Below are 23,032 nucleotides of genomic sequence, written 5' to 3'. Positions count from 1 at the left end.
ATGAGGATCAAATAAGTTTTTTTTTTTTTTGATCAAATAAGTTTTTACAGGGAAAAACTTACAATAATATCTGGCACACAGCGCCATGCTAATTGCTATTACTGCAGCCAGTGACAATAACAAGCCAGAAGTTAAGTCTAGTTACATGTCTTAGGACATTGGCTGTTACAAAAGCAGACTTACCTAGCATGTAGGAGACAATGCACGGCCAATAGGACCTATTCCTCACCTCAGTCATGACCTTTTGGAGCTTTTCTATTAACACAAAGACTCTTGGCAAACAGAATGTTAAATATTTTCTTGATTTCATAATGTGTTCAATGCCATAGGGATGAGGCAAAGTCCTGATTCGTTCAAGACTAACTGATGTGAAAGAAAGAGAGAGAGAAAAAGAAGAAGAGACATATGTTTTCACCAAGCTGCACCAGAAGGTAAACTTTATGAAGATAGGGATTTTGTTCTGTTCTGTTTGGTCACAAGCTCCTAGAACAGTGCCTTGTACACAGCAGATACCCACTAAAAATCTATTGGATGAATAAATGTTGTAAGTGGTTCCAAATACCTTCCCAGTTCCATACTTCTTTAAAAAAAGTCAAAGCAGTTATAAAGGTAACTTATTATAAAGCACATACAATTCAGTTAATCAATAATCATTTTCTGCAGTGCTATCGACAGAAGCTTCAAAGCTGCACTGGGGTCTTTTTCACTCTAGAAACCCAGAAGCCAGCTCCCAGCCAGATGTGGCAGCCCATTGCATCTACCTGAGGTTTTGAAAGGTCCCTTGATTTCCTATTTCTGGTGCTGCTTTTGAGAAGCTGAGAGCTTATGAGAGAAAGTAAGCTGGTTGTATGCGGATTACAATACAGAGATTTCTCTGCTAAGTAGAAAAGGGTTTAGTGAAGCCTAGGCTAGTATCCTGAGTAACATTGTGAGTAGCTGAAAAATGATGCTGTTGATTTGTAGTTTCATTACTCATGAAAAACAAAAGGCAGATCTCAGCGAAGACTCTATATTGACATTTTTCTGGGATCATTTGCCTCCCAAGAGAGACTGGCACTTTTCAATCAGTTTGGATCCCTGGGGGGGAAAAAGCAAATAAGTACATCTGTAAGAAAGAGAAAAACAAAACAAAACACCTGAACATCTATGATCCCCAAATAGAAAATCTTTAAGACTTACCTGTTGTATGCCTGAAAGTGGCTTTAACATGCCCGTGGATTAAGGTCTTAGGATTCCTCATGGCCTAGTCTTTCACCTTAAGGATTTAACTAACTGCAATACCTCTTCTACTCCCAGGACCTCAGATTTAGAATTTTAAAAAGGTGATTTTCCTCACAAAAATATGGGACTCTTTTGCTACAGGGTAAAAACAATCTATATCAGTTTCTCTTTGTATTTTAAAACTTCCCAAGGCTAATCCCACACTAAATCATTGTATAATCAAGTGCAAGAACTCAAGAGGAACAAAACCACTAACATTGATCAGAGTGTCTCTACTGCCTTCATATATATTGGTATTGGCCTCTATGTTAAGCCCATCAGTTTCCCCCAGTTTTTACCATATAGTCTTTATTCAAGTAAAAGTCATTTGTGGAAGCCCACAGAGATCAATGAAAGTTATTTCATCTTTAGTGAAGTGGGAATGGGAGCCCCAGAACTCCACCGCAAAGATTAGCACATACACATACACATGCACACACACACCCCAGGTGATAGATGACTTGCACTCCTAAGAGCTCCTAGCACCCTGTGGGACATGGTTAGAAGTCTATTAATTTAGTCCTTCTTCCAACCCTCAAACAGTACCACATCTAAATAATCTGGAGACTGGAATCTTTTTAAGTTTGCTTTTAAAAATAGCTGTGAACTTTAAGGTATCCTTGTTTTTTGGTCACCCATGACTTTTAAAAATCCATCTTCATGGAAAGTTTTCCAATAAGCTTAACCTCAAGACCCTCACACTTAATCTTGTTCATTGGCTCTGAACCTAACAATAGTGTAAGTCATATTTCTCCACATCCGTCCTTCCTGACTTTATTTATTCCATAATTCCTCAGTAAATTTCTAATTTGTAATGATAACAAATGTGAGGGCAAGGGGAAGTTTCTGGTAAACGTAGGGTAGAAGAAAGGCATCTGAGGAACAACTATAATAATGAGAAATGTCCTGCATGAAATAAGGGATGGTAACTCTATATCTTGAGGCAAAGCCCAAGCAAGACTTTGAATAGAAAACATGAACTCACATGATGAGAGCACAGAAAAGAAAGAGGAAACATTTTCCTTACACTGACCCCAAATTAGTCACTCTGATTTCTTATAATCCTGGACATGTTGATAGACTGTTGCCATGTCACCCATCCTAAGATTTTGGAATAAATATTACCGATTTCTCCATATCCCTTTGACATGCTTTTCAATACTTTTTTTCATTCTAGATACTCTCTGGACACAACAATCCACCACTGTCCTTATAAAATGTATTGTCTCTCATCTCTTCCAAAATCCCAGTGCAATAATGGTAAAATTGTTATATAAAAAAAGAAGAAAGCCTTATTGATACTAAAAAGAAAAAAAAATCAATGTAACAGATATTGATGAACTTCTAGAAAAAGAAAAAAGAGAAAGTCATCAGTATGACATTGACCAATATTTCAAAGTACAAAAATAGGAGCTCAGAATAATAAAATGGTGATATGTCACAGCAGTAAAAGAGCAGAAAGTCACTGATTTCTTAGTTGCTTATGCTTCTTGTCTGCTGCCCAGCCTGCTTTTCAAACATCCTAAAGATTCCGGCAGCCACCACTATCCTTTCAATAAACTAATCTTTACTTAGCCAGAATTTGACCCCATGATTTACACCTAAAGAATCCCTATTCAGCAAAAGTGCTGTGCAAATATATAAACAAAATAATACTTTAAAATGCAAGGTCTCAGAAACTTTATCTCCCAAGTGCCCATTCTGAAATAACACAAACATACATGTGCACATATATGTTAAGAATGTAGCCCATGGGCAGCCCGGGTGGCTCAGAGGTTTAGTGCCGCCTTCAGCCCAGGATGGGATCCCGGAGCCCCGGGATTGAGTCCCGAGTCGGGCTCCCTGCATGGAGCCTGCTTCTCCCTCCTCCTGTGTCTCTGCCTCTCTCTCTGTGTCTCTCATAAATAAATAAATAAACAAAATCTTTAAAAAAAAGAAAAAGAATGTAGCCCAGCACAGGATACAAAATCAATGTCCATAATCAGTAACAATGAGACTGAAGAAAGAGAAATTAAGGAGTCAATCCCATTTACAATTGCATCCAAAAGCATAAGATACCTAGGAATAAACCTAACCAAAGAGGTAAAGGATCTATACCCTAAAAACTACAGAACACTTCTGAAAGAAATGGAGGAAGACACAAAGAGATGGAAAAATATTCCATGCTCATGGATTGGCAGAATTAATATTGTGAAAATGTCAATGTTACCCAGGGCAATGTACACGTTGATACATCCATGACGGCAGGGGAAACAAAAGCAAAAATTAATTATTGGGACTTCATCAAGATAAAAAGCTTCTGCACAGCAAAAGAAACAGTTAACAAACCTAAAAGACAACCTACAGAATGGGAGGAGATATTTGCAAATGACATATCAGATAAAGGGCTAGTTTCCAAGATCTATAAAGAACTCATTAAACTCAACACCAAAGAAACAAACAATCCAATCATGAAATGGGCAAAAGACATGAAGAGAAATCTCACAGAGGAAGACACAGACATGGCCAACACGCACATGAGAAAATGCTCTGCATCACTTGCCATCAGGGAAATATAAATCAAAACCACAGTGAGATCCCACCTCACACCAGTGAGAATGGGGAAAATTAACAAGGCAGGAAACCACGAATGTTGGAGAGGATGTGGGGAAAAGGGAACCCTCTTACACTGTTGGTGGGAATGTGAACTGGTGCAGCCACTCTGGAAAACTGTGTGGAGGTTCCTCAAAGAGTTAAAAATGGACCTGCCCTACGACCCAGCAATTGCACTGCTGGGGATTTACCCCAAAGATACAGATGCAGTGAAACGCCAGGACACCTGCACCCCAATGTTTCTAGCAGCAATGTCCACAATAGCCAAACTGTGGAAGGAGCCTCGGTGTCCATCGAAAGATGATGGATAAAGAAGATGTGGTCTGTGTATACAATGGAATATTCCTCAGCCATTAGAAACGACAAATACCCACCATTTGCTTCAACGTGGATGGAACTGGAGGGTGTTATGCTGAGTGAAGTAAGTTAATTGGAGAAGGACAAACATTATATGGTCTCATTCTTTTGGGTAATATAAAAATAGTGAAAGGGAATAAAGGGGAAAGGAGAGAAAATGAGTGAAAATATCAGAAAGGGAGACAGAACATGAGAGACTCCTAACTCTGGGAAACGAACAAGGGGTAGTGGAAGGGGAGGTGGGCAGGGGGTTGGGGTGACTGGGTGATGGGCACTGAGGGGGGCACTTGGTGGGATGAGCACGGGGTATTATGCTCTATGTTGGCAAATTGAACCCCAATAAAAAAAGAATGTAGCCCAGCAAAACATAAAATACTCCAAGAAAAAAACATAGTATTTTAGAAATAATTCAATTTACCCAGTATCACATTAAAATGAGATCCCATGTGGACAGCCATGAATCAGTCCTAGAAATAACTAGATCCAATTGGAAGATTAAGCCAGAGGACTTTTTGAAATTTACTTTTAAGATAACAGAATATTCTATTACAAAAACTGCATTATTAAGAGCCTGAAACAGTTTAGTGGTGTGATGAAAGGAGATGCTTTATTTGCCAACACAGGAAAAGAAAGACAATTGGTAACTCTCAAAAACCGAAGGATATACTAGGAAATTATAGTCCAAATGTCCCAAACTAAATAAAAGTGGCATGATTTTCTGTAGCTTAGTAGGTAAGAAAGAGATTTTAATGGTAAGTCATTCCGTTGGTCAATCCATTTGTGGTATTGATGTAAATAATATTGGAAATAAACACACAATTAAATAGACTATTTAATGGTTTCCAGTTTTTAGCATCAACTTACGAACAAAGCATAAAAACCTTATATTTAATAAGCAGATAAATAAACTCAGACAATGTAGAAGTAATGGTATATACAGCTTTAAAAAGAAAAGCTGGCAAGGAAGTCAAAGGAAGTTTAGACATATTAACTATGTTTTGGAAAATCAATAGATGTTGACTGGAATTCAAGGGCCAAGAAATATAACATATAACTAATAAGAGAGCTAAAAACACTCTGAAACAGATTAATACAGCATTCACAGATAGGGTTCTTGAAGTTAGTGTAAGTGTACTGTATTCATTATGTGATGTTAATATTCTAAGAAACTATTAAAGTGATGCTGGTGGTGCCTGGGTGGCTCAGTCAGTTACGTGTCACCCTTTGGCTCAGGTCATGATCCCGGGGGCCTGAGATCCAGCCCCGTGTCAGGCTCCCTGCTCAGTGGGGCGTCTGTTTCTCCCTCTCCCTCTGCCTCTCTGCCCTGCTCATACTCTCTCTCTCATTCTTGCTCCTTCAAATCAATAAATAAAATATTTTTAAAATAAAAAATAAATAAAACAATGATGGTAATCACTAGGAGAACTAAAAGTGAAAACTTAAAATTGGTTACCTTTTGGGAATGGGAAACGTACCCTGCTGTTCTGCTTGAGCTTTTACCATATTCATGTATTACTCCTATAATTTTCAAAGCTTGTGTAATGTGTTACAAGAAACTGAACATAGTAACTAAGAATGACCTGATTTACATAGGTTGGGGTTACCACGTTGCTTAATCTGATCTTTGTCTTTTTCTTTGGAAACACATCCAAGATTGCAGTAGCTCTGGGTCAGTAGACCCATCAAGTTGTTAAGTTCAGGCTATTTAACCAGCAGATCTTTTCACATGAACCTGTGTTAAATCATGTCTAAAAGTAGAACCTTGCTTTTTTTTTTTTCCATTGCTAAATTTCATGTATTATTTTCAAAGCATTGTTTCAACCTGCACACATTTCTGCTAATTCATGTTTAATTTCTTCTGTATTATATTCTATTGGCTGATAGAGAAATATCACAGGCTATAATTATCGTTCCCACTGACCTGGCAAAGAGAATTTCTCCTCGGACCTGAATTTTCTCCTTGAACCTGCTGATGTCTACAGTTTGTGTTATTATTTCATGAAATGTGAGATGCTTCTTCTTTGGATGATCCGAATTCACCCTGTATAGCTGAGTTTCTTCTTTTTTTTCTCGTTTTATATATTTAGGTTTCACTCTTGCCAGCATTCCAACATTGACTTTAGTTCACCCTTTTTCTCCTTAGAATTTGGCTTGCTTCTCAAAATATGTTTTCCATCTTGTCTAAAATGCTTTATCCTCCCAATAGCCAAAACAGGAAAGGCAGTCTTCAAACCTGCCCACTTTCTCTTTTAATAGGCAGAACAGGTTCACGTAACTGACTATTATAATCTCAGAAACAAAAACAAAGAAAATGCCTGTAGGTCCCTGGAGCAGTTAGTCTTTTATAGCTAACTTGGAACATGCCCAGACTGCCAATTGACTGAGTCTTTTCACTTCTGGGGTCTTGGTTGCATGGGGGTTCCTGGGGTATCTAGGTATTCCTTTGCACTATAGTCAAACCTAGACTCCTTTCATAAACATAGAAGCACAAAGACAAGAATTCTTGACGATAAGATTCTAAAATAGTTTGATCATCTATTCCCACATTTTTTGCTACACTATAAGATTATTTTTTAAATATTCTAGTCTTATCTTTATATTCAATACCTTCAAATTCTTTCCCTTTCTTTCATAAATGTTATTTTCCAATTGTTTCATTATTTCTGCTGCCATCTTTGGTACCAGCTTCACACTGAGAGTTGGGCCTATGAAAATATGAGGAGGGAATTGGGGAAGAGTTTATGATTAGCTGCTTGCACCTTAGCAATGTGATTCTTAAAGTGGCCCTCAAACCAGCCAGCATCAGCAGCGCCTAGGAACTTGTTAGAAGTGCAAATTATCAGACCCCACCCCAGAATTACTGATTCAAGTGGTGAAATTGTAGGTGGGAAATTCTGAATTTGTTTTAATAAGCTCTGGAATTGATTCTGATGCACACTATAATTTCAGAAACACTGCCTTAGAATAAGCATACAAGGGAAAACCTGACCAAACTTTAGAGATAATGTATAATTACAGATAATAAGCATTTTTATTATCTGTAATTAATTCTGGCAAATTTTAATTAACATGATACATTCTTCAGAGAGCTGCTTCTTCTTCTTTTTAAGATTTTACTTATTTATTCATGAGAGACACACAGAGAAAGGCAGAGACACAGGCAGAGGGAGAAGGCTCCCTGCCGGGAGCCTGATGCAGGACTCCATCCCAGGACCCCAGGATCAAGACCAGAGCCAAAGGCAGACGCTCAACCACTGAGCCACCCACAATGCCCCTCCAGAGACATTCTATTTTCTCCTTTAATTTGGGGGAGAAATCCTAAAAGAAAACAGAGAAGGAAGGGGAAGAAAGGGGAAGATAGTTGGGCTTTTCAACCACTAAGTTGAAGATTGCTGTTAGGTAAAAAGCATGGGAAAAAAGGACACAGAAATCTTCCTGTCACGCTGTTCACCAATAATATTTTGAGCAAGTAGTATTCTTATTCAGGAGCAAGATATAAGCACAGGCCCTTCTTCAAAGTGTTGATCTATGTGGCTACGGGGTTGTTACCCAGGTGGAGACATGTTTTCTGAATGCTTTACAAAAAAGCAAGAAGGCTTTAAAATAAATAACTAGACTCTAGCATAAGTGATTACTTTGATTGTGTATCAGCTAGTCTGGGAATCAGTAAAATTTTTCTGTAAGCAGCCTGAGAGTCATTTGGGGCTTGCAGTTCAATACAGTCCCTGTCACAGCCATTCAGTTTGGCAATTACTTAATTCAGCTGTTGTGGACAGAAAGGCGGCAGTAGACAATATGCAAATAAATGGGCATGACTGTATGTCAATGCAACCTTATTTATATAAACAGGAAGTAGAGTCCAGTAGCCTGAGGGCTGCAGTTTGCCTAACCTTGACTAGACTACAGGTGTATGATTTTTAACATAAACACATGTAAAGTTTAGCTAAATAGGTAAAAAAGAGCCATGAAGGTAATTAAGGCATTCATGAAAATTATTTCCTGTGAAAACATTTCCCTGGGCCACTACTAGACTTAACCCTGGTCCAAACCATCCCCAGCCACTTTCCTCTATAAAGGCTGCTTTATTATTTTTTTTCTTAACTACATTTTTGCATTCCTCTACTCAGATACTATAATCTACTATATCTGAGTTTCTGCTCTTTTGGTCATGTCTCTGGGAGAGCAGTTCGTCCTGGGGTCCCTCTGTGAATTTACATGAATTTTCTGTGCCAAGTCCTATCATGATATTCTTAGGAATTGAAGTCCTACAACTTAAAATGAAATCATTTACTTGTCAGCTATATGCAATTAAATTAATTACAGAAAACAATCTGTGGGTAGTCAGTGTGGTGGGTGAGCATAGATAGATACTCTTCATTGCTCTTTCCTCTCTATGTTCTTCAATCCCCGTTCTTTTTTTTTTTTTTTTCAACCCTGTTCTAATGATCTTTTGGCCACTGAGGAAATAAGACCCTTTTCACTGGTCCCTTCATTAAGCCCCACTACATTCGATGACTATTCCTAATTGTGACCCCATAAATTTCTAGAACAAAACTACCGTTTTCCCAAAGGTTTTTAAACTGTTATTTCTTTAAAATTTCATTACATTTCCAAGGATACCATTTCTCTACAATTACCAAAGTCTTCAGTTCATCCTTCCTCCTTGCACCCCCAATCCTGTACATCTCCACTCCATCTGGTGTTATGAATCTGGTATTCATCTCTATCTGTGTCAAACCCTGCTATTTTCCTCAACTAAACATAAATATTAACATATCTGAAACCCAAATATAATTGATTCCACCAAGCCATCCAGACTATGATTTTCTTCTCATTCACTCACAATGGGAATGGAGAACGTATTGGTTTTTTAATTTCAGTATATCCTAAGTACCCTGAGAGAACAGAGAAGGAAACAGAGATACCATACCTCTTCTCGGAAACACATTTCACTTGTCTCTGCTTGGCAGCACTTCTCCACCAGGTGGGCAAAATCTGCAATAATTGATTGGAACTGCATCTCTGTCGCGTATGGTTTCTGCTTCACGAGATTGCTGAGGAGCCTGAATCAGAAAGGAATGGCAGAAACACAAGTAGTCCCTGAGTCTAGAAGGCCACCTTGCACACCTGCCTTACTGATTTAAAGCTGGACACCACCCATGCCTCCTGGTTGCTCCCACTCTGCAGCTGGGAAGCCCTGAAAATGCCATGATGTGTCCCCAGATTTCACACTGCCCATCTCCATCTCCGTGTTTTATCCAACATACTTTAATTCCAGCACATCTCTTTTACATAATTCATATATTAAATTTAATTATTTTATACAATTATTACTAGGGTAAATATTTTTGTTTTCTATTTTTATTGCATTGGATGATAGATAAATTATACAGTAAATTAAATAGATTTTCTTTAATAATTTGTTATGAACATTTATTCTGAACAACTGACTTCCAAATAAATATTACAAGTATAACACACCTGGAAGTTGAGGGTCCTACAGGCGTTATTAATGATAGGTCAATAAACTAACTTGAAACTATAATGGCTTGAGCATCATCATCTCTGATTTCTTTCACCGAAGAGTTTCCCCCAGAACTGTAGTTTCAACCACTTTGAATATTCAAAAATGTGACCTGGTTTCTGTCTCTCTAATTAATAATATAGTATTCCTGGGGATCCCCGGGTGGCTCAGCAGTTTAGCACCTGCCTTTGGCCCAGGGCATGATCCTGGAGTCCCAGGATCGAGTCCCACATTGGGCTCCCTGCATGGGGCCTGCTTCTCCCTCTGCCTGTGTCTCTGCCTCTCTATGTGTCTCTCATGAATAAATAAATAAAATCTTAAAAAAAAATAGTATTCCAAATCTTCCAGTGTTATCTTCTCTCTCTCTCTTTACTGTTTAGACCAAGACAGATTTAACCAATACATTAATCAGCATTTTACTGTTCAACCAAAAACCTTTGCATATTCTTCATTTTCAAGTCACATTGATAATACCCAGTGGCCTTATTTCCACCTTGAATGGGTGTAAAATAAAATATGTCAAGGCTCTAAGTAGTTACTTCTTTTTTTTTTTTTTAAAGATTTTATTTATTTATTCATGAGAGACACACAGAGAGAGAGAAAGGCAGAGGGAGAAGCAGGCTCCATGCAGGGAGCCCGATGTGGGACTCAATCCTGGGACCCCAGGATCACACCCTGAGCCCAAGGCAGGTGCTAAACCGCTGAGCCATCCAGGGATCCCCTAAGTAGTCTTCTATGACAATTTAAACCAGAGGTCCAGTAAAATTACAGACAGTAAATATTTTAGGCTTTGCCCGCAGAGAAGCAAAATGAAGGATATTATAGAAATATAATGTTATAAATGTATTATATCTCGAGACAGAACACTCCAAACCTCTGCTTGTCTGGGGTGGGCTGCCCCTGTGGCAGGCGCAGTTTGTGTCCAGTTGCCATCGGCAGGCGAAGATAGAGAAGAGGGACCAGCCACTGAGGGAGAAGGTATGCCCTGGGGTCAGTGTCACTCTCGGCAGCAGACACGCCCTCCTCTGCTCCTGGCTGTCTCAATGTGGGCAGCTGGCCCGAGCCACTTTCTGAGTCATTTGACTTCTGGACTAAGATGACACCACCTTTTGCTGCCCATAAATGGCCAACAGCAAAGTCCTCAACATATAGGTGGCATCAGCTCAGGCACGTGGCAGCAGAGATCATGGTCACCCGTAGGGAAGGCAGGCATGGGAGCGACCTGGAGTCATGGGTGAAGCACACTGGGCCCTCTGAAGCTCTGGAGCCTTGCCCAATGAGGCAGCGCCTCAGAACCTAAAAAACAGCCACACCCCGTTGTCTACAGCATGGTGATCCCGCTAAACAACAAAACAAAACGTCCAACTTCACATGGTAGCCCACTGGACATGCCTCTTTGAACTTGCCATTTCAACTCTACCCTCTCCCACCACCCGCAATGCTCACACCCCTACGCTGCCTTGAGGATAGACAAAGCTAAACAACAGAATGACTACAAATATTAGGAAAGCACAAGCTAATGATTTCTTTTCAGAAACTGCCTCAAAAAGAGGGCTGGTTTGAAGAACACATAATTGCTGCCCCTTGGCTGCCAGACAGAGCTGAAAGAAGCAAAGAGATTTTAACTGCCTCCATGTTTGCCTCTAATTTTATGTCCTAGGAATATAGGAGAGAAAATCAGATATGGGAACAAAGACTCATGTGCAAAAATGCTCATTGTCACAATGTATAATGGGCAGAGATTGAAAACAATTTTCACGCCCAATAATTAGGAATGGCTAAATTCATTATGGTACCCGGATGGTGGAATATTACATTGCCATTAAATGTGATTTTGAAGAAAAATTGGTGACCAAAATGTATACATTATAACTTTTAAAAACTATATTAAAAAATAATGGCAAAAGCCAACATCATTTGAGTGTACTGATATTTACTGTGATCCAGGCAATGTGCTGAGAATTTATAAATATTATGCCATGTAATACTACTGTCTTTTACCTTTTCAATAAGGCTCTATGTCATCTCCATTTTACATTAGTAACGGTGATTTCAGACCTCCTGGGAATATTATAGTTCTGGGCGTATACAGCAAACCAGTGAGGTCAGTCTTCCTCCTAGAATGCCTGAGGATTGGGAACCACTCGGGAGGACTCCTCCTGAGACAGAAATCAGCCTCACGGACTTCCATCTGATAAGAAAGGTCAGCGGAAGACAAGAATGACTCCTTGGTTCCCCAACTGAGCCTTCATTAGACTCATTTCTGAGTTATATAGGATCAGGATGACTTAGAAAAATTGCCGAAAGAGAACTTTCACTTGAGTCCTGCCAACCATGGAGACGCACACAAACTGCACTGCCCTAATACCCCCTGAAAGTGTATGATCTTGGGGTCAGGGGAAAGGGACTATTTCCTTTTTAGGACAAAACATAATGCAGCCTTGTCATTTCAAGGGATCCAGTCTGCAGCTGAGCAGGAGAGAGCAGCACCTGGAGGGCATGAGTGTTCCCAGCGGCCCAGGAGTGGTGCCAGGGAAAGCAGCTTGGGGAATTACAGAGGGTGAAGGGAGTTTCATAAGCTCTCCCCTAAGGACTCTAGGGATAATTGCTGGAACTGAAATTTTTGCATAAGCAGGTAGTCACAAGACCGTGCAAAAATAGTATTATTAAATATTAGAACCATTGACTAACAGACAAAGGGCAACTGTGGGAGTGTGCACTGGTATACATATGTGACATGGCATCATATACATGTGGACAGGTATGTGACATTGTGCTTGTATACACATGTGACATCATATACGTATGTGACAACTACACCGATGTTTATAATGGGCACTTCTGCAGTGTTGGAGTAAAAGGGTCATGATTTTCTTCTCTCTTCTTTATATTCTCAATTTTCTGCAATGATTATGCATTACTTTAATGATAACATAAATTGATGTTTTAAAAGGAAATAGAATAGTATAAGGATTACTTTTTCTTTTCAACTGTTCTGTACATATTTAATCTTCTGATTAGACATAAACTTGATCCCACTTGAAAAAAAATGCTGCACTTGTTTTTAAGTGTCTCTATGTAATTTAGGTCTGTATGGTTATATATATCATCAAACCAGTCCCTACTATATTTGAATAATAATTATCTGTCTTTAAGAGACTAATTAGTAAAAGTGAGAAACACAGGCTATTTCCCATTGGAATTTGGCGAATTTTATCTTAGAAAATATTTTCCTACAAAAACAATATGACTCCTGATGCTGAAATTCACTGTCCAATCCATGAAAGCATAGGATTGCTTAAGTCCCAGGCAATAGAAACTGTCATGGGTAACCTACCCTGTGGGAATACCCTGTTTCCAAACATGCGTTTGGGGCTTTTTATGGTCTGGCTTCGGGGATTCAGCACCGAAAGGGCAGGAGCTGACAGGGGAAGGGGACAGAGTTTACTACCACAAAATTTGGACTTTTCTTTCCTTCTAATGTCATAAAAAGGGCACAAATTTTGAAGTCAAACTTACTTTGGTTCAATGAGTTAGTGTGAGGGTGGAGAAGATACTTAACCTCTCTGACCTTTATCTATGAAAAGAAAATGTGAACACCTACATTGCAAGGTATTTGTAAGGACCAAAAATAAGATATTAAAAGATTGAGAGTATAGTAATTGGCATTCTTAAGGCAACAGATAATGGCAAAGATAACAGTAATGATGAATAGTTAATAATGACACAACTTGGGACACCTGGGTGGTCAGCAGTTGAGCGCCTGCCTTTGGCCCAGGACGTGATCCTGAGGTCCAGGGATGGAGTCCCTCATGGGGCTCCCTGCATGGAGCCTGCTTCTCCCTCTGCCTGTGTCTCTGCCCCTCTCTCTCTCTCTCTTTCTCTCTCCTCTCTCTCATGAATAAATAAATATTAAAAATAAAATAATGACACAAGTTGCTTCCATTTCAAATTGTCAGTTGCTTCCAACCACAGTCTCCTTCTTCTCTGACTCCCACAAAAAATAGTACCTTGTCACAGCTTTTCTCCTACTTATTTATTTACTCATTCAGTCAATAATTGATGAGCATCTTTACAATTTCCCTAAGGATTTGAGCTGTAGATTCAATAGTAATAGAGAAACCTAATGGGAGAGGCAGGAAAGCTCCCCTGTCTATACTCTCCTCTTTTCTCACTCATAAGTGGGGTCCAAATGCCTTCATGGCTTGGTCTCTCCCAAACCCTCTAGGCCCACCCCAAAAGTGTCTCTCCCTTCACTCACTTATACCTCAGTCACACTGAATCACTCTGCTCTCCTTTTCCCCCTGTTGGGTGGGCTGGTGGCCAAATGCACTTCCCCAGAGGGACCAGGAGGGGGAAGACGAGCAAGACTGCTGGGTTTCCAGAACATCAGTGAGCAGCTGCTTATTTAAACCAGGAGACCCCAATTGTACTGGAATAGGCAAGTGAAAATAGGCACTTCCCATTATGAGAAAACAGATGATCTGGAAGCGAGATTCAGAGCTGGGGTATCAGGATGCCATGTTATCTCTCCTTGGAACTCCAGGTATAAAGACAGTCATTTCTACAACTGGGGTCTCTGCCACTTAGAAGCTTGACTTCCTCCCAAAAAAACTGTCAAACACTTGTGATCTGCTTGCAAGTGATTTACCTCCCCTGCCCACTTCCTCCTTCCACCACCCTGAACTCTCTGCCTACCAACCTGACTGCTGTTATTTAAAAATAGTTCTCTTAATTCTATTTTATAGCTTAAAAATTTTAATTTACCTTTTTAAAACTTAAATCCCATTTTCAATTCAAAACCATCAACTTGTTTTCAGTTTTTCATTTCTATGATATTAATCTTTTATTTTCATTACATTTACCCACATTTCATTTAAAGTACATTCTAGTCATTCTAGTCTTTATTCTAGTCTAAAGTACATAAAGAGAGAGAAAAGTCTTCACATTTCCACTCAATATTTTTTATTGGATTTTTAATCATTTTGCTTTGCACTTCCCGTTTCCTTTTGATTGTCTCTTTTTACATGATCTCAACTTCTACCTTCTTTTCTAACTTGCTGAAGTTTTCTTTTTCTTCCAGAAGCCCCTTCACTGTTTTCTTTCTTTGCTTGTCTTTGCGTTTATGCTGTGAAAGTCAGCCCAAATTACAAATGGATGAAAGTGGTAGAGACCCCTGGCCACTATCCCAGGAAGTAACAGGGATTTTTTTTTTTTCCAGTTTGGCCCTTGACTCCCAATATGGATTCTCCCAGAATATTCCAGAAATGTCTACATTAACTGTCTCTATGCTACTGCTTTCTCCATACAGAGAATATAGTGAATTCACTAGGACAAGGATAATTCCTAATATTTCATGCTTATTATTTTTAGCCCTTAGCTAGGGGCTCAGTGTTTTTGTTTGTTTGTTTGTTTGTTTGTTTGTTTGTTTGTTTTGAGAGGGAGAGAGAGAGAGCCAATGCATGTGAACAGGAGGGGAGGGGCAGGAGAGGGAGAGAGAATCTTAAGCAGGCTCCACACTCAGCACAGAGCCCTATTGAGGGCTTGATCTCACAAGCCTGAGATCATGACCTGAGTTGAAATCAAGAGATGGACACTTAACCTACTGAGACCCCAAGTGCCCCAAGAACTCAGTGTTTTAAAAATTATAACCAATATTATAAGCCCTTGATTAGGGCACACTAGAAGCTATATGTTGATAGTTAAAGCGTATGTGCCTTGAGCCAGGTAGCTTGGGTGAAAACTCTACCTCAACGACCTATTTACCTGTTGTGTGATCTAATACCAAGTCTTCTTGCCTTCTGAGCCTTGGTTTCCTTACAATTAAAATGGCCTATAATGTTATCTACCTCATAAATTTGTGGTATTTGGTGAGTTGCCATATATAGAGCAGTACCTACCTATGCCTGGACAACTTCCTCAAGAGAAAGCAAACCTGCACAACAGAAGTGACAGAGACCTCATTTTCCTATGTTCTCACATTAAGCCTGAGCTAACGAAAGAATGGCTAGCTAAATGTTAACAATGGTCTTTGGGTGTTTATTGGGAAGTGTCAAAATCTAGTTTGTGGTTGGCTCACCTTGGGACTGCAGAAAGGATTCCAAGGGTCAGTTGGCTTAAGAATTGCAAGTGCTATGATAAAACAGAGCAAGCAACAGCCTGTGCTTGCTGCCCACGAGTAAATGGATGTTCCAGAGGCAACAAAAACTTTGCCTCATTTGGAAAGATGACATTGTTGGATGAGTAATATTTAGATCCTGCAAGTGGATATTGTAGAGTAAATAAATTAATTAGAAATATAGTAGGCTACCAATTCTAACGATCCTGGGGGAGAAGGAACAATGAGGACTAGAGCTCACTTGCTTTCTCCTAAGGACAGGCTCAGGGGCACTATAAGGAATCACCCCACCATTGGGGGTTGGAGTGCTTTCAATGCATGCTGCTGATTCAGGGAAAACCAAATTTCACCCTTTGGCTTTTCCTAGAACAGTCACCTTTGGTCAACTCCAAATGGGGCCTCTAACATCATATTCACCAGAAGCAGAATTCATTCCAGGGGAAAATGCCTGGACCATGGGAGTATCTTGGCTCCAAGCTCAGGAGCAGAATAGGGATAAAAAGATGGGTGATTTGATGCCACTAAGAAAGGCGGTCCTTAGGTCTGCAGCAGCAAACAAATAGTCTCTTTTCTAAGACCTGACAATAAGTGTTCCGTTCACTCCATCTATGCAGGAGTGGAGAGAATTGGAAAAAAGGCCAACCATCTGTGAGATCTTAATCACCTCGTGCTCTCAGTGGCAAAGGGCAAATCAGCTGCCTACAGTTGGGTGTGCTGATTTGCTACTTCTAAAGCCAAGCCCCTGATGCCTCAGTCACCTCAGCCTCAGTCAGTCTGAAATCTGAGCCTCTCAGGTCATCTGTCATCATACTGACATTTGTACATTCCTAATCTGACCCATCTACTGCTCTCCTGATCCTCTGTCTCTTTTGTAACTTGAGGCTTTCTCAAGAAAACGTCCCTATATCCACAGCTTCTCTTCTGAAGCTTCTCTTCCTCCTTCTTGCTCTACATGAAAACATGAGGCTCCCCAGAGGACACAGCTTCCCCCAGGACCTTCCAAGAGGAGCTCTTTTTGCTTGAACTCCACTTACCTTAGTATCTAAGTCTCCTACTGCTTCCAGCTTCTCTTCTCTGCATCCTCTTTTATTTTTTTAAAGATTTTATTTATTTATTCATAGACACAGAGAGAGAGGCAGAGACACAGGCAGAGGGAGAAGCAGGCTCCATGCAGGGAGCCCAATGTGGGACTCGATTCCGGGTCTCCAGGATCACACCCCAGGATGCAGGCGGCGCCAAACTGCTGTGCCACCGGGGCTGCCCTCTGCATCCTCTTTTAAAAAGCCATAGCTCCTTTGAGTACATATTATCAAACTCTAACATTTTTCATCCCTACTTATTCCTGCCACATGGAGAGAGTCTTATTCTCCCTCAATTCTGATGACGTCAGACCCAGTTAATTACCTCTCTTTCCACCATTTATAATTTTCTGTAGTTTTGACAACTGCTTTAATGATCCACATGTGGCAGATTGATTATAAAAAATAGACCCATTGTCCATCTTTCTCTGTATTCATGACCTTTACAATGTGACTTTCCAACTCTTCCTATCAAGAAATGAAGTCTTTTTCTATACCCCTTTAATCTGGGCTGGCCCTATCCTACCTTACATGCACAGTCTCAAACATGGGCCTCAAGAGACCTCCACACATCCACCTTCTCCCAGCTATCATGAAGAAGCCTGGGTTAGCCTGCTGGGGGAAAAAAGATGGTGTGCAGCAGAGATAAAGCATCCTAGACAAGGCCATCTTAGGCCAACCAGCTCCCAGCTGACTTAGCAGCTGACTCTTGAGCAAGCCCAGCTGAGAATGGTTGAGGCTGGCCCAGGTCAACAGACTCTCCAGTCAATCTACACACTCCATTACTGACTTCATCCAGAAGCCCTTTTCACATAGATTGCATATTGGGAAACTCTGCTTAAATGTCTGGACATTGTATTCTACTGGCAACATTTCTGACCACTAGGCTTCAGTATTGGTAACAGCAACCAAATCAGAATAACACTTTGCAAAATAATAACATATTCATAAAATTGTCTAATTTATAAATGTTTTCATATGCATTATATATGTATATGTAATATACACACACACTTACAAATGTTCCAAATTTCCCATTTTAGGAAAAATACATTAGTATACTTCTCTGTCAATATTTTCTGATCAATAGACTTCAATAAATGTTCTAATTGAGGAAACAACCCATGATAGCCATATTGCAAAACTGCAGAATATTCTCAATTCTAGTTGACCTTCAATGTAACAATTAACTGATCCATTCATTACATAATACTTATATCTGGGCCCAGTTTACAGTTTTCTATACAGGCTCCCTTGTTGGCAGAACAAATTAATGAACAAATTAAACAAAGATCCTTACTTTTGTTTTTCAGTTTGGAATTCCTCCTCCTGAGCTTTGCACAAGTTCTCTTTAAGGCTGATGACTTGGTCACAGGATAAAGGAGGAGAAATGTAAGTTCCATCAACTTGCAGATCATCAAAGCATGGCTTCCTGAAGGCATATGAGTCATCACAGCAGTGGCCCACACCAGCATTGATAGGCTCTGCCTCATGTCTTCTGCATAAAGCTCCAAGAGTTAGTTTTGCCTTTCTCAGAAGAGAATTAAAATAAGAGCCATAAGGTTTGGTAATTATTTTTTTTCTTTTTTTTTACTCCACAGAGAATAAGATTCCTAAGCATTCTCAAATTCTGGTTTCTACTAATTTGGCCTAGATTTCACTGTTTGAGAAAAAGTAGGAGTGTCAGATGCAGTCTGGTTCCCAGACTTGTCCCCCCTCTTCCTCTCAATAAGCTGAGTTCACTTGGACTCCACCTCTACGTTCCTTCCTAGTCCAGCTTATAGACCAGTGTTGACTTAAGGTAGGAGTTTCTTATGCTTTTTAAATTAAAATCAAGCCTCAAGTCAACAGTACTATTAATTTGACTCAAATGTAAAATTGATGAGTGGAGTTCAAACTAAAAAGCTCAAATCCAATTTGTTTCTATTTCTTTAATGAATACCTGTAACCACGTAACCACCACACAACTTGGCATATGGTAGGTGCTTGATGAGTATTTATTGAATGAATGAATGAATGAATGAATGAATGAATGAATGATGTAAGAAATTCTTGGATCCTATTTATCTCTTTCATTTCCTTGTCTTCTTCTAGAACTGTCATCTTGCCTTGCTCCTTGTGTGTCTGATTCTTATCCTGATGCTGTCTGCAAGCCTGCCTATATGCCTTTCCAAGTATGACTACCCAAATTCCTGATCATTTATATATTTGGGGATGAAATAATTGAGACCAGTTAGCATCAACATTTCATGTATGAGTTTGTCCTTTTTATTTTTTTTTATTTTTTTTTTAAGTGAGTTTGTCCTTTTTAAATGTACCAAAGAGATCACTTAAAAATAAGGTTTTAGGGGCAGCCCGGGTGGCTCAGAGGTTTACCACCACCTTCAGCCCAGGGCGTGATCCTGGAGACCTGAGATCGAGTCCCACGTCGGGCTCTCTGCATGTAGCCTGCTTCTCCCTCTGCCTGTGTCTCTGTCTCCCTCTCTGTGTCTCTCATGAATAAATAAATAAAATTTTGAAAGAAAAATAAGGTTTTAGGAACACATAAGTGTAATTGAAAGAGTTCCCCAAGGAAGGCATGACTAGATTTTAAAAATTTATAATAAAATAAAAGGGAGAGAGAGCTAGGTGATTAAATTTTTTAAAAATCTGCAATCAAAATATTTTATTTTATCAGAAGAAAGACAAATTTAGCAGAAAGATGTTCTATCAAGAACATAAGGCAGAGAAATCTGTCACCAAACAAGAATTCAGTAGTGTTAAAAGAATACCACTTGAGAGAGATCTGGAAACTACATCTTGGAGAAATGAGCATACAGGGGTCTGGAGGGATGTTCTCCGTTGTGAGGAAGACATAATTTCTCATTCTCCAGGATAGCCTCGAAGAAATATCCCTTAAGACTATCCGTTCCCTTCTTCTAATTCCATTTGCACAACTAACCATATTCTAATTCAACTTCCTAAGTATTTTGATTCAGGAAGAAGTGTCCTCTAGTTATTAGGCCCAATTATTGTGCCATTGGAAAGACATTTCTCATTGTAAATGGACACACTGGTGTTATTCTAATAAATTTAACACTTGTGATTTTGATGTGAGATAATAGAATATATAAATATTTGATTTTTCAATTAGCAATAATCGCACCTCGGATAAACCTCATTGGCTACGATACTGCCACTGCGCAAAGCTAAATATTTGATTTTTGACCTCAGTCAGCAAGCCATGATCAGAAGCTTGGATTTTCAGCACCACCCTCCCATTCTTAAGAGAGGGGAGAGGGGCTGGCAATGGAGTTAATAATTGATTATGTATACATAAGGAAGCTTTTATAAAATCCCAACAGTTTGGGTGTTGGAGAGCTCCCAGGTAGGTGAACCCCATCCATATACTAAGAGAATGACACACCCTAACTCTGCAGGAACAGAAGCTTCTGTACTCAGGATGGTCCCAGACCTCACCTTATGTATCCCTTCATTTGGAAGTTCACCTATTTCCTTTACCATATGTTTTACTTATCTGGTAAATTTAAGCAAGTGTTCCTCTGAGTTTTATGAACTGCTCTAACAAATTAATCAGAACTGAGGATGGGGTCATGGGAATCTTAGATTTATAGCTGACTAGTCAGAATCATAGGGAGCAACCTGAACTTGCAGTTGTTATCTGAAGTGGGATGGGAGCAGTCTTATAGGACTGAGCCCTTAACCTGTGGGATCTGACACTATCATCAGGTAGATAGTGTCAGAATGAGTTAAACTGTAGGACAGCCAGCTGGTGTCACAGAGATTTGCTCGTTGTGTGGAAAAACATCTAGTGTCAGAAATGTTCTGAGTGTGGTAGTTATTTAAAGGAGAAATATGAGAAGTCTGTTTTTGTTTTTTTCCTATACATTTGATTAGGATGACTGAGTCTAAAATCAGCATTATCTTTGAAGTTGTTGACAAAGTCATTTTTGTTGGCTTGAAAATCCAAGAATTAGACCCTGGGGTATGATCCAAGCAAAGACTCATTGAGTCTGACACCAGCACCATTAAGGAAGTAACCATCTTACCTCTGCTGCTAATCAAGACAGTTGGCATGAGCTGGCCTAAAAGAAATTCTTCTGGGGACAAGAATATTAAGCTCTATTGAGAGATCATAGATGCATCCAAAAACATGAGATTGATTACTGGAGATTAGGACTTCAAGAACAGGCAAACATGAAGTCATGGACGTACTTACCAAGTCCTCCATGCAGGCAAATTGTTGCTCATCTCTAAGTGGGCAACATTTGGTGGCAGCAGCTGCCATATTCTTCGTGAACATAACCAACTCTTGCGCAGATAGTTGTGGGGCCTTCTTAGTATAAAGGATTATGAGCCTGAAAGAATAATTTTCTCTTACTCCTGGCAATGACTATGTGCCTAAAATGAAGAATTCTAGAGTTTCCTCATTATTTGACAATCTCTAGCTTAGGTTGAACAAAGCATTAAACAGGGTTTAAATCGTTTTAGTCCTTATTCTAATGGCCAATTACTTATTCAGTATACCTGGAATCCTCTTCACACATCACACATTACTATGATCCTTTTGAGAAGACGTACTTATCACAGACACTATGAGAGCTAATTTGTATGGCTACAAAATCAGACTTAGTAAATAGCTTCAGAAATAAATGTATACACGGCCATTAAAGCTCGTGTTGGTTGTCTATAATGTGTAGGAATAGGGGGACAGCAACAATCAGCAAATAGGCTCTACTTTCATGGGGCTCACACCCTAATGGGTGAGATAGCAGGTACACTCAATGTAGTGACTGTAGGCACTGACGGTACACAGAGAATGGCATCTATTCTGATCCCAGGGAGGTCAGGCAGGCTTCCTGGAGGAAATGGCATGTGAGCTAAGATCTAACAATAACATAAAGTGAGTCAGGTGAAGGGGAGTGAAAGTGGGAATGTTATTGTGTTTTGGCTTTGTGGTTTTTTTTTTTTTTTTTTTGCGGAGGGGGTAGTGACGGGGGACTGGAGACAGGCAAAGGAAGAAAGCTTAGTTACAGATTCAGATTTGCATTGTTCTTAAAATACTTGTAGTTGCCATTTAAAAAAATGAATGAAAATGGGCAAGATGTGATGTGATGTGAGGGAAAAAGCAGTTGAAGGCCATTCCAGAAATCCAGGTGAGAGATAGTGGTAGCCTGCACTAGGAGAGTGTTCTGGAAATAGAGGGATATGAGACAGATTTTAAGGAGAAAGACTCTACTGACCTGGTTTAAAGACAACAAACAATCAGAATCAATCATTACATTTATATTATAGTGGAGTTGGGGAAAGAATTTAGCTGTAACATCCAATGAACAGGAAACCTAATCCAGTGGTTCTCAGAGTGTAACTAATGGATTAGCAGTATCAGCAGCCCTGGGGACTTACTAGAAATGCAAATTCTCAGGCCCCATCCCAGACTTACTGAAAAAGAAACTCTGGGGACAGGGCTGTGTTTTAACAAGTCCTCCAGGTAATTCTGATGTACTCTAAATTTTGAGAACCATAGACCTAATCCTTAAATTAGACAGTAGCGACTGAACACAATATAGAAGTAATAAGCCAAATATTCTATGAAAAAAAATAGTTTTTTGTGGACCCATTATTCTGGACATTAATTTTATTTATGTATTTATTTGTTATTTTAAAATATCACTTAATTCCTGCACAATTTTTGTAGTAGTTTAAATACACTAGGTTTTGTAACAATAACAAAAACCTCAACCTTGTTGCATGGCTTCAGACCACAAAGGTTTATTTCTTACTCAAGCCACGTGTCTGGTGCAATTTGGCATGGTGGTTCTGCTTATCTGGATCATTGTGGAACCAAAGCAGATAGATCAGCTACCATCTCAAATGTATCTGGCTATTGTGTAAGAAGAAAAGGAGAAAATAGGAAAGTATGCATTGGTTGTTAAAGTTTCTGCTCCCAAAATTTTAGCATTTTATTAGCCAAATCAAGTCATGTTGTGAGAAATATGTGTTTTTTTAATGGACACAATATTTTGCAGATCTTTCAATCAGGAGGTTGAGTTTATTTCTCTACCTCTTGGCTCAGTTTGGCCACATGACTTACTTTGGCTG

General features: G+C 39.5%; 1 protein-coding gene and 1 non-coding gene across 4 annotated transcripts in view; both read right to left on the bottom strand.

Annotated features, from left to right (window-relative positions):
- Positions 1–408: 408 nt before the first annotated feature.
- LOC121473389 (alpha-fetoprotein-like) overlaps positions 409–23,032 on the bottom strand; it is a 49,908-nt gene continuing 27,284 nt past the window's right edge. For all 3 annotated transcript variants that reach the window (XM_041725708.1, XM_041725711.1, XM_041725709.1), the window contains 4 exons: positions 21,150–21,288; positions 18,231–18,457; positions 9,140–9,272; positions 409–1,077 (listed from right to left, as the gene is read on the bottom strand). In XM_041725708.1, the coding sequence (XP_041581642.1) occupies positions 1,030–1,077; positions 9,140–9,272; positions 18,231–18,457; positions 21,150–21,288 (547 nt within the window). In that variant the 3' untranslated portion in view covers positions 409–1,029. The remainder of the gene's footprint in view (positions 1,078–9,139; positions 9,273–18,230; positions 18,458–21,149; positions 21,289–23,032) is intronic.
- Positions 19,979–20,120, bottom strand: LOC121474387. The gene has a single exon (XR_005983390.1). It is a non-coding gene; the product is annotated as a U4 spliceosomal RNA (small nuclear RNA).

Source organism: Vulpes lagopus, chromosome 12, assembly GCF_018345385.1.
Source record: "Vulpes lagopus strain Blue_001 chromosome 12, ASM1834538v1, whole genome shotgun sequence".
Lineage (NCBI taxonomy): Eukaryota > Metazoa > Chordata > Mammalia > Carnivora > Canidae > Vulpes > Vulpes lagopus.
Note: the sequence above shows the minus strand (reverse complement) of the source record. Positions and strands in the feature narration are given on the sequence as shown.